The sequence below is a fragment of the Sciurus vulgaris genome (genome assembly GCF_902686455.1).
Source record: "Sciurus vulgaris genome assembly, chromosome: 17".
In the NCBI taxonomy this organism is placed as follows: domain Eukaryota; kingdom Metazoa; phylum Chordata; class Mammalia; order Rodentia; family Sciuridae; genus Sciurus; species Sciurus vulgaris.
In genome coordinates, this window is record NC_136478.1 from 39588377 (window position 1) to 39604199 (window position 15823).

The 15823-nt window shown below is 47.5% G+C and overlaps 1 protein-coding gene across 11 annotated transcripts in view; it reads left to right on the top strand.

The window, feature by feature from the left end:
* Positions 1-15823, top strand: part of ZNF536 (zinc finger protein 536) — a 431821-nt gene that overhangs the window by 188995 nt on the left and 227003 nt on the right. For all 11 annotated transcript variants that reach the window (XM_079117612.1, XM_079117615.1, XM_079117611.1 and 8 more), the window contains one exon: positions 2427-4598. In XM_079117612.1, coding sequence (XP_078973738.1) covers positions 2429-4598 — 2170 coding nt within the window. In that variant the 5' untranslated portion in view covers positions 2427-2428. The remainder of the gene's footprint in view (positions 1-2426; positions 4599-15823) is intronic.

Below are 15823 nucleotides of genomic sequence, written 5' to 3' on the forward strand. Positions count from 1 at the left end.
GTCTTCAACTTGATGCCCCTCATCTAACCTGATTGGCAGCCTTGCTACATTACACTTTCAGCTTCCTCTCTCTCTCAGCTAAATTCACATCAGATCATCAGCAGCAACCTGAAAAGGGCTTGAATTCTTGGATTCATATCTTCTGAGCTGGCCAACTGGGCAGCCTTGGGCCAGCCATGTTGGCTTTGTACTGTCCAAACTTCCACAGAGCTTGTGGGTGGAGTTTTGAGTATACTTATGTGACTCCGGGATCATGATCTATGTTTGCTCAGAAAAGCCAGCAAGGCTACACCTGGTTTGAAGCGGGGGAGGGGCTCCAGGTAGGGCTCTGGAAGCTGTTAGTGCTGGCTGGGAGCCTTCAGCAATGTCTACATCCTGAACCTCCTCCTTCCTTGTGGACAGTGGGTGCTCTGAGTCCTGGGCCAGTCATGTTCATCATTGTGTCTTCAGTTAGGGACTGGCACACATTGAGAATTCAGCAAGTTTGTTGAATGAATGCAAGAATCTTTATGGAAAATTAACTCCTCTCTGCCCAGTTTTCAAAATGGGCTTATTGTTTTCATTTGGGTGTAGACTGCCACCAGAAACGAAGAGGAAAGATGGCAAATTGGAAGCCATTATTTTATTTCAAGTGACGAGCACTTCTATGTGTGTGCATGGGAATGTGTGTGGTTTTCCATTCATCACCCATAGACACAGGTTCAGTTAATCCTGCACCATGGTTGCAGTCCCTCTCATTCCTGGAACTAACTTACCCCCTTCTCTTACAAGATGGTCTCAACCCCTCTCCTTGCCAAGGAGACCCTCCATGCCATGCACAGTCTGTCTGGCAGGAGGCCCAGCAAGCAGCTGAATGTGCTTCCTCCACAGTTGAACTCTGTCCCCACAGGGGGATTGCTTGACCCCACGTTTCTGGCTGGGATTAAACAAAGCTCCTGAACCACCTGGATGGCCAACACATCTAAACATTGGGATACCAAGAGGAGAGACGTGCAGAAACCATTCTATGGCAGGAATTGTATTTGGGCTCCTTCAGGTGGAAGTCAGTTCTGCAAATAGAAGGACCCCAGGCATAGGTTCATTGACTGTCAATCTTGAGCTCCCACACGTGCTCTGAGGTACGGGAGGCCCTTCCCTGCAACTCACCTGGAACAGTCTGGCTTTTGCCATTCTGTGAAGGCTGCAGAGGGGCAGAGAGGTCTATTAAAGACAATTATGCAGACTAGCTTTGAGTGTTAGTGTTTAACAAACAGTTTTGAGTTCTAATTTTCTGCAAAACACATAGTACAGGTACAATTTGTACTCATTACTGTATATTGGGAATGTTATTAAAAACACTCAAACTTGGTTGAGACTTCCTATGGCATTGTCCCTGGATTTTAATTGGTTTTTATCTAGCTCTATAAAAGATCTCTTTAAGCCCAATCAAAGTTCTGCCTCAGATATCTTGCCAGTTGAAGGACAGGGAGAACCCATTATAAAGTGTAAATCTTTGCCTCCACCCAAATTTGAACAGTCTCAGCAGTCTACTAAGATTCCACCAAGAGATAATCTATACTTCTTTTGATGGACACAGTTGCCAAATGACAAAATAACAGTGTTTCGTAACATAAGGGTTAAATCTTAATCTCTGAGGTTTGCAAAGCCGCTACTCGCAGTCTCCTTAAAATTTAATATACCTCGTTAATGCTTCCTTGCAAACACTGAAGGATTTTTATGATTATAATCATGTGTTACAGCACCTAGTACTGTTTCTAAGCAGCATACTAATCAGCTTAATGAGATATTACTGCACTTTTTGTTGACTAAAGCAAAATCCCTTTTATTGTTCTAAAGCCTGTCCTTTACTTTATTTTTTCCCAAAACATTATCTTGTTTTATTATGTACCAGTAAATATCATGCCATTGGGTTTTTTTTTTTTTTTTTTTTTGGCCAAATCATAAAACGATCTCTTTCATCTCAGACTGGTGAGTGTATTGAATATAGTAAACGGAAACAAAAGTTCATGGTGAGTCTGTTCGGTCTCATAGTGAAAACCTTTCTGCTGTAAAAGCAAACTTTGAACTGAACCAACAGGTACAGGTGCTACATGGGGGAAAAGGAGGAAAAGTTTGACATGGAGCCCCTAGATTTATTAGGTGTTGAAAGTGGTAAAACATTAATAATTTAAATGTGAATGAATAATTGCCGTCTGTAAATAGAAAATACAAGGAAGACGTTCTCTCGCCAAAACAAATTGGAGGCGCAATGCCATATTGCATAATTGGCATTTAATAATTCATTTTTTTATTATTGTTTTTGACTCTAATTCCTTAGCATTATTATGTGTAGGTAAGGCATGAAATGCAAATTCGCCACCAGCTGATGCCGGTGACTCTTTGCACCATAGTATCCGGCACAGATCTGATCTCTGCCTTTTTTATAGGGATGGAAGAAGCGAGTCTGTGCCTTGGAGTGTCCTCGGCGGCGCCTGAAGCTGAGCCCCACCTGAGTGGCCCGGTCCTCAACGGCCAGTATGCCATGAGTCAGAAGTTGCACCAGATCACCTCCCAGCTCAGCCATGCCTTCCCTGAGCTGCATCCGCGGCCCAATCCCGAAGAGAAGACACCTGCACCTCTAGATGAGAAGTCCCATGTGCCCATGAGTGGCCAGCCCATGGGCAGTCAGATGGCGCTTCTGGCCAACCAGTTGGGTCGCGATGTTGACACCAGCCTCAATGGTCGGGTGGACCTGCAGCAGTTCCTTAATGGGCAGAACTTGGGCATCATGTCCCAGATGAGTGACATCGAGGATGATGCCCGCAAAAACCGGAAGTACCCATGCCCTCTCTGTGGCAAGCGTTTCCGTTTCAACAGCATCCTCTCCCTGCACATGCGCACCCACACAGGAGAGAAGCCCTTCAAGTGCCCCTACTGTGACCACCGGGCGGCGCAGAAAGGGAACCTCAAGATTCACCTGCGGACCCACAAGCTGGGCAACCTGGGGAAGGGGCGCGGGCGGGTGCGCGAGGAGAACCGCCTGCTGCATGAACTGGAGGAGAGGGCCATCTTGCGGGACAAGCAGATGAAGAGCAGCCTGCTGCAGCCGCGGGCAGACCTGAAGCCCCTGCCGCACACACAGCAGGCCCCGCTGGCCGCCTGCAACCTGGCCCTGCCTGCCAATCACAACGTGCCAGATATGGCCAACCCTGTACCCTCACCCAAGCCTACCAGCGTTCAGGAGGATGCGGTGGCCCCAGCAGCTGGCTTCCGCTGCACCTTCTGCAAGGGCAAATTCAAGAAGCGGGAGGAACTAGACCGTCACATCCGCATCCTGCACAAGCCCTACAAGTGCACGCTGTGCGACTTTGCGGCCTCGCAGGAGGAGGAGCTTATCAGCCACGTGGAGAAGGCCCACATTACCGCTGAGTCAGCTCAGGGTCAGGGTCCCAACGGTGGCGGGGAGCAATCCGCCAACGAGTTCCGCTGCGAGGTGTGCGGCCAGGTGTTCAGCCAGGCTTGGTTCCTGAAGGGCCACATGCGGAAGCATAAAGACTCGTTCGAGCACTGCTGTCAGATCTGCGGCCGGCGATTTAAAGAGCCGTGGTTCCTGAAGAACCACATGAAGGTCCACCTCAACAAGCTGTCGGTGAAAAACAAGTCCCCCAGTGAGCCCGAGGTGCCTGTGAGCATGGGCAGCATGTCCCAGGAGGCCCATGCCAACCTGTACTCCAGGTACCTTTCCTGCCTGCAGAGTGGCTTCATGGCTCCAGACAAAGCCAGCTTGAGCGAACCCAGCCAGCTCTATGGCAAAGGGGAGTTGCCCATGAAGGAGAAGGAGGTGCTAGGGAAACTGCTGTCACCCATTTCCAGCATGGCCCATGGTGTCCCCGAGGGGGACAAGCACTCCCTCCTGGGATGTCTCAACCTGGTGCCGCCGCTCAAATCCAGCTGCATCGAGCGGTTGCAAGCAGCTGCCAAAGCTGCAGAGATGGACCCGGTGAACAGCTACCAGGCTTGGCAGCTCATGGCCAGGGGCATGGCCATGGAACATGGCTTCTTATCTAAAGAGCATCAGCTACAGCGCAACCACGAAGACACTTTGGCAAACGCTGGAGTTATGTTTGATAAGGAGAAGCGGGAGTACGTGTTAGTGGGAGCAGATGGCTCTAAGCAGAAAATGCCTGCTGATTTGGTTCACAGCACTAAAGTGGGCAATCAGAGAGACCTGCCAAATAAGCTCGACCCTTTAGAAGGCAGTCGGGATTTTTTGTCACATGGGCTGAACCAGACGCTCGAATATAACCTGCAGGGTCCCGGGAACATGAAGGAGAAGCCCACCGAGTGCCCTGACTGTGGCCGGGTGTTCCGCACCTACCACCAGGTGGTTGTGCATTCTCGTGTCCACAAGCGGGACCGCAAGGGTGACGAGGACGGGCTACACGCGAGTCTGGATGAGCGGCGTGGTTCAGGCAGTGACCAAGAGTCCCAGTCGGTGAGCCGCTCCACCACACCGGGCTCCTCCAACGTCACTGAGGAGAGTGGGGTCGGAGGCGGCCTCTCCCAGACCGGAAGTGCCCAGGAGGACAGTCCACACCCCTCCTCTCCGTCCTCCTCAGGTAGGTTGGTGGGGAAGGATGGGGAATAGCAGCTTGCAGAAGGGCCCTGCCCAGGGCTGCCTGGTTCTGCACCTGGTTCTGCACCTCCAGTCAGTGCCCTGACTGTGGAGGTCAGCGTGTCTGGATGTTCTAAAACGGGCAGGTGGGATGGTGGGCAGTGCCTCCCCTTCCTTCAGGCTGCCCTGTCTCAAGGCAAGGGCTGTCGTTCCAACTCTTTGGCCTTCCACTGAACACTGGCTACCAGGAAAGACAGCTGATCCTCCTCCCACGTGGTGGAGATGCCAGGTGGCATGCTTTTTAATGGGGCATAGCTTGCCCTTCCCCTGCAATTGCTCAGCCCCATTTATACCCTGACCCTATCCACTGTCACCTCATCTCCAAAAGCCAGGAGCTGGTGTTCCGCGGCATCTATGGATGTGAGTGTAGAAGTTGGGACCCTTGCCATCTCCCCCTCCCAACACATTTAGTGTATTCACACAAATCTCTCATTTGGGAATTCTCTCCCAGTCTCCGCCTCCAGACCAAACCTATCTCTGTCTCCTTCCAAAATTCCAACCTGGCTCACCTGTTCAGTCCGCCTGACCCAGAGAGTGGAGCTTCTTCCTTCCAATGGTTTAGCCAAGCACAGAGATTTGAAACCCAGATGCGTGCCTGTCTGTCTTAAATTGTACTTTGTTACATGGGTGATACAGCTTTGGGGTCTAAAATAGCAAAGCAGAAAAATCTGTCATCAAAATGTCTGTGAAACGCTGAAGCTTCCTGGCCCTGTTTGGAAAAAAAAAAAAAAAAAAAAAAAAAGAAAAGAAAAAAAGAAAAAGAAAAGAAAGAAAGAAAAAAAACACACACTAGCCTAAGACGGCTAAATTAAAATCACTACCTAACAGCAGGTAAGAGGTTGCCTTCATCCATATTTCCAAAGTCCCTTACTAATGGATAGTAAATTGAAAGTTATATCTCTGGCCCTTTATAAAGAAAGCACCTCGCTAATACTGTAATCATTCTGCAGCCTAACAACAGAGGAAATCATGCCATAACAAATACCCTGTTACTAATGGCAACATTGATTTCTGCAATCAGCCATTAAGTCTAGAAAATGAAAGACAGTTTGAGGCACCTCGAGGCACTGCATTGCCCACTGTTAAAGATGTGGCAGCACACTGTTGAGGGTCATTTTTAAAAAGTTTTGTCTTCTCTTCTTTTTTCCTCCCCCCTTCTCAGTCTCAATAAATATCTCAGTCTCAGAGGCAATCCGCTGCTACATTTATTAAGTAGGTGACAGTTTGGTTTTGTTGTTATTGTCATGCTTCAGCCTACCCTTCTCCTAGGACAAAATTAGTATTAAAATAAAGAGTGAGTGTGGAGGCTTTTTACAAACCAGTAAAGAATTGTTAAGACACATAAATCTGGGCTGCACATTCCAGAGATTCCGATAGCACTTAATGCTGCTGCTTAAATACCCATGAAACACACTGTCTACTCCTGGAGTCCTAGACTTGCTCGCAATTTATTGCTGGTGAGACACTGTGGAAGAGTCTAACCAGGAACGTGAGCATCGCAGAAGGAAGGATGAGGTCATACTACAGGGAGCAACTACCATGCGGAACATACTCAGAGGCAAGGGAAGGCTTTCAAGTCGTCCTGGCTGGCAGCAGGAACTCTGTAAAGAGGGCCACACCGTGGAGGGAGCAAGTGCCAGGTGTCCCACTGTCTGCCAGGAAGGACTCTTTCCAGCCTCCTGGGAAGGGGTCTTCTCTTCTGGGGAGCATAGTCTCAACTGTTCTTGAATTGGGGACCTCTCAAGGGCAGAAAGCAGAGAGCCAACTGGCTCCCCTAAGTTTTGGGAGTGACGGTGGAGTTAACATTGACAGATTTCCAATCCCTCTCCCAGACCTACTAAAATGAGAGGGTCTCATCAGCAGAATATTCCGACACCAAATGTTCGGCTTCATTAATGACGTGTTTACCGTGTTTTTCTCACCTTCTGGCCAAGTGATAGCCTCGTGCTATTCCTATCTCTGTTGCTTCCCTGTCTCTAAATACTCTGTTGAAAAAACCCATTTTGCTTAAAAGAACCAACCATGCTTATGACTCAAAAGAGAATTATACTTGAGTTGCGGTTATCTTCTCACTTTTATTTCCCTCATTGAAGGATTTTACAATTGTGAATACTGATTCTTTCATTTCTGGTTGACTTCTTTGTTTTCTTCATATTCAAATTAGACCCTTTCATAATTTTCCGACTAAGTAAGAAATTGATGGCACACCAATATGCAACTCAAATCAGCTGTGTGTCTGGGGCTTTCAGGTTTTCCTGGGATTTAGGACTCTCAACCAAATCTGGTTAGTTTTCCCTGTTATTTCTAACAAGTGTTACTTGTATAAAGTATGCTTAAAATAAGCATTTAAATAAAAATCTTGACACAATAGGTATTTTATTATTACCTGTTAGCGAGAAACCTGCAAGGTGAAGGGGAGAAAAAAAAAATTTAAGCCCTTAAGTAAAGAAAGAAGTTCTTATTAAGGCTTCTATTAAGAAATAACTGCAAAACACGGTTTTACAAATTTCTCAGACTGCATAACAATGTCGCAAAACTTAATTTGCATCACTTGATTCTTTTTTTGTTGAAAACTGGGTCAGTAGGGCCTGAGAAACTATTTTTTCAGATCTTAACCAATGAATTCTTCTTTATAAATCGCTGCTCTTAACATGATAGTAGTTCTGAATTCATCATAAAAAACCTTTTTACCAGAGCCTCTTAGAACAGATCTCTAGAAGAAGGCTTACAATGAGTGGCAGAGGCGTCCTTTGTTATCTGATGTAATTCTTTGCAAAGGAGGATTGGGAACGGAGTGGCTGTTTAAAAATGTCTTGCTCAGACCGAGACGAAGAAGGGGTCAAGTTTGCAATCAAACAGTTATTGCCGAGATGGGCGACTGTCACTGGCTAGGCTAATGTGGGATGCAGCTGTTTGTTATGTGAGCAAAAGAATGTTTGAATCAGTGAACATGTGAAAATGATTCCAGTGAACCAGAAAATGTGTTTGTTCTTTGGCTCTCCAAACTGCTGAGAACCAAGCTCAAGATCAACTGCGAAAACTAGGACCTTTGACAAATTGAGAGGTCATATTTTCTAACGGAAAATGGACAGAACTAGTCTCACTTCCCCCTCTTTTCCCTTTGTTTTATTTTGGTTGTTGTTGTTTATTTGACTCACCAATAATCTCACACCATCCTAGATGTCACTGCTGCCTCCGTGTTCGAGGCAAAGGGAAACTATTTGGAAAGCAGCAGCTTATAAATTGTACTCTTTTATGACATTTAGAGAGCGGGGCGGCAGTTTTGATGCTTCCTCGTTTCTGGCTTGCGTGCAAATGCTCTGATGGCATTAATCTTTGCATCTTTCCCTAAAACCTCCTCTAAGACCGGGGCTCCGATCCTGGCTTTACTCTGAGTCAGAAAACGACCCAAGTTCTGTTTCTTCAGATTTTGCTTTGGAAATCACGCTTGGAATAATTAAAACTTAATGTACTAAGAAACGATACTGTTCATTATATCCAACAGGGCAGTTACCTTCCGAATTCCCCATAATTTTGGAGTGGGGATAATTGAAGTGTTGATGGTGGGAAGGGGGTAATTGAATGCATTGACCCTCTGTTCATTAAATAAAGTCGGCTAAGTTGCCTGATCAATGGAAAGCAAAGATGAAAATATTGTTAACCCCTACTTCTTCTGCTATAATATTCTGAGATGGTCAACTATTATTTGATCAGCTGGGCTAAAAGCCTTGTGGGGTCTTCCTTTGTTGCTGAAGCAGCATTCCTGAAATGCTGGGTCTCCATCCAGTGTAGGCCCATTGACCACAGCATCAAAGGCCTTTATCCCGGACTCCCTTGCATTTACATCGGGTGTATAGTGATATGATAGATTTTCTTTCTTTTCCACCTCTTTTTCTCTTGTGGCTCCCCATCCCTGCCCCCATTCATGATTACCACTGCTTGCTCCACATGAACACATCCAGGAACCCAAAAGAAGAAAAAAAAAAAAGGAAAGAAAAAGAAAAAGAAAAATTTAAGTCTGAGGATTAAGATCTTCATTTTTTTTTTTTTTTTTTTTTTTGCTTGTGCATTCCAATTGTTCTTAAAATATTTGGCAATGTCAATTAGTAACTGAGCAGAGTTAGCTGATGAACACAATTTTCCAGTAGACTGAGCACCCTATTGTTGCCGAGCGAACAGCAGATTTCTGAGGTCATTATCATTCGCTGGTTGCTTGGCCCAGCTGCTTCCTGCTGCAAAAGCCAAACTTTATACTGGAGCTCGGGGATGGCTGCAGCAACAGGGGGCTGGGAGGGGGAGAGGGGAGCTGGCTGCAGAGCCGAAGACAGTCATTATCAGCAGAGGAAACAGAAAGTAAAAGTTTCCAGGCAATTCCAGGAAAACTGCCGGGTATCAGGCTCCCTCTTCCTGTTCCTTTCCAGCAGCCTCTCACCTCCAGGCGGAGAATTAGAAGGACCAGGGAACACCCCCCTGGGCATGGTGGCGACTAATCTCTTTGCAGAGCAGAACTTTGGAAAGCAATAATCCCATTTGTAAATTTACTTAAAAAATTTTAACCCCATCGAAAGCATGTGCATGTTTCCCTCATAGATAGATGCTTTCATTTTTGTCAAAAATAAATAAATAAAAATAAAGCAAGTCGTTTTAAAAAATACCTGAAATTAGGAAGAAAAAAACAAACAAACTTGAAATTAGTAAACTTGGGGATGACAAACAGGGAGCATTATTTCTTCTTCCAAAGGGACCTTTTGAGCAGATAATAGTCTGAAATTCCTTGCATAATCAAATTCAACCTCGGAGGCTGCCTCTTCCCATCTCCGGGCTTCCTTTATTTTTTTTTTTTCCCCTGCACTGTCCCCCCCAGCCCGGCCTCCCTCCCCACCTCCTAATTTGGGAGCTGGTTCAGTGAGATGAAAAGCTGCACTTTTTTTTAAAGCTCAGCTGTTAAAGCCGAGCGCCATATGCAGCCCTTCCGTCCCTGCCGTGGGAGCGTGCGCAGCGGCCACAGTGTTTGTGGAGATTTACGGAGGCTCGGCTCGTGTGTGCCGAAGCTGTGCCCAGGCAGACGCTGGCCAAGGCCCTTCCTCCAGGCTGAGGGCCGAGGTGGCTGCCCGTCTGGACAGATACTGCTGGCGGGACTCCTGGGGAATGTCAGAGGGGTCCAAGGTCACAGGCCCCAGCGACCTCGCCCACGGGGCCCCTCACCCTGCCACCCGGTCCTGGGGTGGTCCTTTCGCTGGAGCAACCTGCTGATGCTGGGATGAAGGTGGCTCTCAGATGTTGGTTCCTTTGGGGGCAGTCCCTTCCCTGGGGGTTGGACACTTTCCAGCAGCTTCTTTTATAAACTTCCCATTCACTCTGAACTTTTATTGTCTTGTGTTTAGGAATAATTATTTGGGAACACTCAGTGACATTGTGGGACTTTTGCTGTCTCTCTTACCCCTTTGCATGTGGCTATAAACCACACTCCTTTGGGACTCGATGCCACGGTCAGGTCACTTTGCATCTCAGAAAGAGAGAAACTGTATCAGCTCTAAAAATCTTTGGATTAGGAGTGTGACATAAGAGACAAGAGACATAAAGTCCCAGAAGCAAAGTCCCCTCTAGGTTTCTGTAGATTTGGGGTGAGAGGGGTTAGATTCCAGGCCTGGGGTCACTCAAGTCCTAATTTTGTTTGCCTGATAGACTCAGTGTACCCATCTGCAGGGTGGACACCATGGGACTCCAGTTTCCCCTTCCTCTCCTCAAGTGCTCTGATGGCTGCTGCGTTCCTGCCCACAGAGCTTTGAGGAGTCTAAAGTGTTTGCTTCATGATGCTTTGCACCCTCTGTATGCTAACATGAGGAGCAGAAACATCACTGAAATCTAACTGTAATGGCATTGAGGAAAACGCAGATTAACTAAGCACAGGTTACAAGGAAGCAAGGAATGAAGTAGACAGTTTTCTAAACCCAGCATAGAGCATTAGCTGTGTGATTCCTATTAGCTTGAATGGGAGTTTCCGCCTCAGGTTCTGGCCACCGAGCCTTGGGTGTGTTGAGACTGGAATTAGCAGTTTGCTTTGCAAACAGCCACAGTGTGTCCTCTGCTTGATGGTTCAGCCAGAAGCAGGTATCATGAGCTTGCAGAGGCTGCCTTTCACCCACTCGCTTACTGTGCTTCCAAGTAACTAGGAAATTACACCCACGGTGTTGTGTTTGCACTGCCAGGGGCCACTGCCGCAGAGCTGGGGGCAGCTTCTGTTTGCAGGGTGACTTGGGTCCTCCCGCCCACCCAGATCCCTTCTTCACCAGGCAGCTGATCCTTCGAATTCCTTCTTCGGTCTGAAGCTTTATGCCTTGCTCGTAGGTAGGAAGTACACTCCTGGGAAGGGAAGGCAAGACAGGCTGCCTGCTTTACATCTTAGCTGGTTTCCTAGGTCTTCCCGAAGGTTCTGGAAGGTGCCCCTGATCACTAGAGGGGTGGGAGCAGAGGCAAACTTCAGTAAGTCCTGTGTTTTGCTGGTCCTGGAGACTCCACTGGATTCCAGAGGGATGGCTGGAGTACTTGGTGATTCATTGGGAAGGAACCTTGTAAAGAGCAGCTGGGGGCATTTTGAGCCTGTGAAGTCAGAGGAGTGAGAGACAATTCCTTTAACTGTAGAGCTGTGTTTGAGCATTGATGGTAGGGGTGGAGAAACAGCTGCAGAGATGGGGAGATTGGATTTGTGCAGATTCCCCAGCTTCATGATGACTGGGCTGGACCTCTGCCATCAGCGGCCCTCCTGGGCTCCTCACCTCCCTTTGCCTCTCTCTCCCCTTGGCATTTGACCGGAATCTGCATCCTAGTCTCTGGTCTGGCTCGTTGAGGAAAGAGAAGGGACTCCTCATGGCCTGAGAATGCAGAGAGGAAAGAGGCCCTCCAAGAGGTGCAGGGTGGGCAGAGGGTGGGCAAGCAGGTGGCAGTGTGTGTGTGGGGGTGTTCTCTGATCTCCCCGGGAAGTTGCTGCAGCTGAGAGGAGCCCTGGGTCCCCCTTGCCTTTTCCTGGCAGGACAGGATGATGGCAACATTTACTTAAGCTGTGGAGTTTGGCACTGCCACAGCTAGGCGCCATCTGGAAAGCTCTTCTCAGAAAGCTGTGGACCCTCCCCAAAGGAACTTAGAGGAACAGGGCTTGGGCAGAGCCTTGGGACTTTTTCCTTGGGCAGATCCTTAGCAATGGAGGCACCTGAGCAGGGCTGGGAGTCCTCCGAAAGCCACAGAGCTGAGAGTGGGCTTTCTGTCTGCCAGCCTCTTCAGTTAATTCTAGAGCCAGGCCTGGCTTAGGTTTTCTTTGTGAGGAGAGCACTCACTTCCCCGGGGCTGTGTCCCCATTTATTTATTTATTATTTTTATTGCATTTTGCTTCCTGTCTTCACCTAAGTCCTTGTGTATCGTGGGCATGACAGTGTGCGGCTGGCCTCTACTGTTCTGGTCAGTTGTGGGGACCACCTCGTAAGAGCAGAGCCAGTGAGCGCAGTGGAAGGACTGAATGCTTGACCTCTAAATGTGCTGGGGAGACAGATGTGGAACTCGATGGCTTGGCTTGTGACAAACAGGGCCAAACTAAGCACAGAGATTTGCTAGCATCCTTACCCTGATCTGTAGCTTCAAAAAGACTGTGGAGTCCCCCAAACAGTGCATGTCTGAACACCATCTCCAGCTGCCTGATGGGTGGCCAAGGCTAAATGGGAGCTGTGTTAAAACAAGGGTGACAGTCTAGGTGGCATTCATTGACCTTCTGCTTTTTAATATTTTTCCCCCTACCTAAAGAAAATTGTGCAGGCCTTAGCTTCTTGTGGGACTCATCTCTTGGTTGCTGTGAACCTTGGGGGTTTTGTGTGACATGTGGCAAGTGTCTGAGAGAAGTGAGAGTCATAGCACACACTGATTCCTTGGCTTGGCTGCCCACCACACACATGGGGGACTGGTCCTCCCCTTAAGCGTGCCCAGCCAGGATGCTGGCATGGATGTGAGCGTGAGGAAGTGGGTCCTGGGTGGACTTGGCCTTGAGATGTCATCCCTTGCTTCTGAAGGACAGGATTATTTTCTGACTTTCCTTGTGAGGCAGTGTACGCCTTTGGGGAACCTTGTTTCACTTGGTGCTTTGAGTCTAGGACAGTCCACCGAGGAGTCTGTTCTTTCCTTTGCAGAGACACCTCGTGGGGCTGGGATTTTGACTGATACCACAGTGGTTTCTTTTATTTGACCTCAGTTCCAAAGCCATTTGATGCTTGAGGAAACAGGTCCTTCTTATGGTGTCTCTTCTTTTTGTTAAAGTAATGTCTGGACACTCTTAGCTCGGTGGTTGTCATTCATGGTTTTTGGATACCCTCAGTGGTCTTCAATCAGTAAGAGAGGCATTTTGGAACATTTCCAAGTGCTTCTGTTGACTTCAACATAAAAAGTGTGCATTGGATGTTTTCTTGAAGAGCAGGAGAGATATCTGCTTCTCTCTATTGCTAAATATGTTCTCTTAAATTTGTTTTATAATATGTTTTTTTTTTTAAATTTAATTTTAGGAACTTGCCCTGAAAAATTGAAATGATCCCTCAGCAAAGATGCTTTGGGACATCATAATCTCAGTTGCCAGAGGAATCTTGACAAAGTTTGTGTCCCTTCCCAGCCAGGTCTGCCTCCCCAGAAATGTCCTTGCTGGTGACCTTCCAAACCTTTCTACTCTTTCTCCTCCAGGCAGGAGGTTTACTGATTTTGTGGCTATTGTTTAATGACATTTTCTTTTTCTTAGTGTAAAGTAATTCTTGTTCATGTTGGATATTTAGAAGATATAGATAAAAATAAAGATGATCTCTAAATAAATATGCCTGTTATCATTCAGAAGTTACTGTGACCATTATAGTTCACACTTTCCAGTCCTTTCAAAGAGATGTTTGGCAAAAAAGGATCATACTGTACATACTTTGGCATAAATCCCTCTTGAAATATATGTCATATACTTTCTTGTCATTGAAAATTCCAAACAAGGGTCAGCAAAAATTTCCTTTAAAGAGCCGGAGAGTAAATATTTCAGGCCTTGCAAACCATGTGGTCTCTGTAGCAAACTGTCCATTCTGCAATAAGTGAGAGGATGTGGTGGTGTTCTGATAAAACTTTATTTACAAAAACAGGCAAAAGGCTTGATTTGTCCCAGGGGCAGTTGTTGGCATACTGCAGTCCTATAGTGATAGCTACACTTTTTAAAAAATTATTTATTTATTTATTTATTTATCTTTTACAGACTGCATTTTGATTCCTTGTACACAAATGGGGTACATCATTTCATTTCTGTGGTTGTGCACAATGTAGATTCATACTATTTGTGTAATCATACATGTACATGGGGTAATGATGTCTGTCTCATTCCACCATCTTTCATACCCGCCTCCCTCTTAACAGCTTCACACAAGTAATTTATGCTCTTTGAAAAAATATTAGAAATAGAAGTAATGAAAAGAAGTCTGCATCTTTTTATGATTTAACCAGTGCCCCACCATGGAACATAGGACTCATTTCTGTTCTTTCACTCAGAGAAGCCACACTGGTGAACATCTTTGCAGTGTTTGTGTCCTTATGGTCCTGATCATCTTCAGGACTTCTTTAGGTGAAAGTACCTCACACTTGAGTCTCTGGTCACAGAGAATCAGCCCGGATGCATTATCCAGGGGCGAGCACAGCTGGAGGCACTTTCTTCCCATGCTGTAGTTTGCACCAGGAGAAAATTCCTCTTCTGTCTTCCTGAAGCTGTGTCATTCCATGTCCCCAGGGTACCTGTGACTCCTTTGTTCATTCATCACTACGCTCGTTTATTTGTTGAATCATTAATTCATTTACTTAGACTCTGATCAGAACCTGATTCAGTAGGTTCCGAATGTTGAGCAATAGGTCCCGGGGATGCAAAGGTGAGCTGAGGCACATCTTAGACCAGGAACCCAGAGCCTGGTGGGTAATTCATAGAGTGAGATGCACACAAGGGAGGGTTTATTACCCCAGCAGGCATTGGAGCCCCTTGGTGCCCAGAGGACTCGAAGAGGGTGAGGAGCCTCATCAGTCACCTACACTGTTTGAGCAAAGAGGAGTGATTCTTTCCATCTGTAAAATCCAGCCCATCTTGGTGACTTCCTGGAGGAGGCAGACAGCCTCCAACTGGCTGTTTCCCTGCTCCCTGGCAGTGAACTGTGACCTAAATTATGTCTCTAGAGCCAGAGGAGGTCCTGGGAGAAGAATTCAGCTTTTGAGGAAGACACCCAGGCCAGGAAGGCAGGGAAGGTCCAGAGCAGAATAGGGGGGACCTATCCTAGAGAAGTGGGGTCTCCTTGGCCAGGCTGACCACTGAGCCATGCTGGAGAAGGACCTCTGGGAGCCACAGCAGCCAGGGAGAGGAAGGGCTGTGTCCTCACCAGGGTGCCAGACCAGCTGCAGGTTCCACCTCATGACCCATTCATGCTGTCACTGGTCACTGAGTCATGATCTGGGACAGCAGGAATCAGTGTCCCAGGTGGTTTAAGATTCTCACTGGGACCCTGCAAATAGAGCACCCCGAGAATTTTGAAGACTTCACGTGGGAAGGAGGGCTCTGGCCATGTCCACTTGACCCCCACTAGCCTCTCCTGACTTGGAAACTGTCCATACCAGCCCCATAGCAGGGCAGGGGAGCCACATGGCAGCCCGTGACCCTCCATCAGGCAGCTCAGCAGAGGATGCTCAGCAGAAGAACAGATGCCATGTTCTTCCTTGTGGATGGTGGGACAGGACCTGCCCGCAGATCCACGTGAGACAGTGGGAGCAGGTGCACCTGGTGCTCAGCAAGCCTCAGCTGCCCTTTATGTTCTGATGAATACAACCTCAGGTCTGGCTAGTGAGCCAGAGACAGAGACGTTTCCTAATGTTGAGGAAACAGCTCAGGCAGGACATACCCTCTTCATTCTGCTGCTTGGCCCACCCCGTCCTCCAGTGCTGGCTGTCTTGCTGGGCTACCTGGGCAGCTCTCTTCCCTGCTCTGGGGCTCAACTTTCTCACCCACACTATTGGAATTGGGGTGGGAATGCAGAAGGCTCTGAGACCCCTTTCAGCCTTCACCCTTTCCTGTCTCCAGTCTCCCTGCCTCTCATCTCTCCCTTCCCAAATGTTTCCATGGCCCCAAGGTGACTCAAA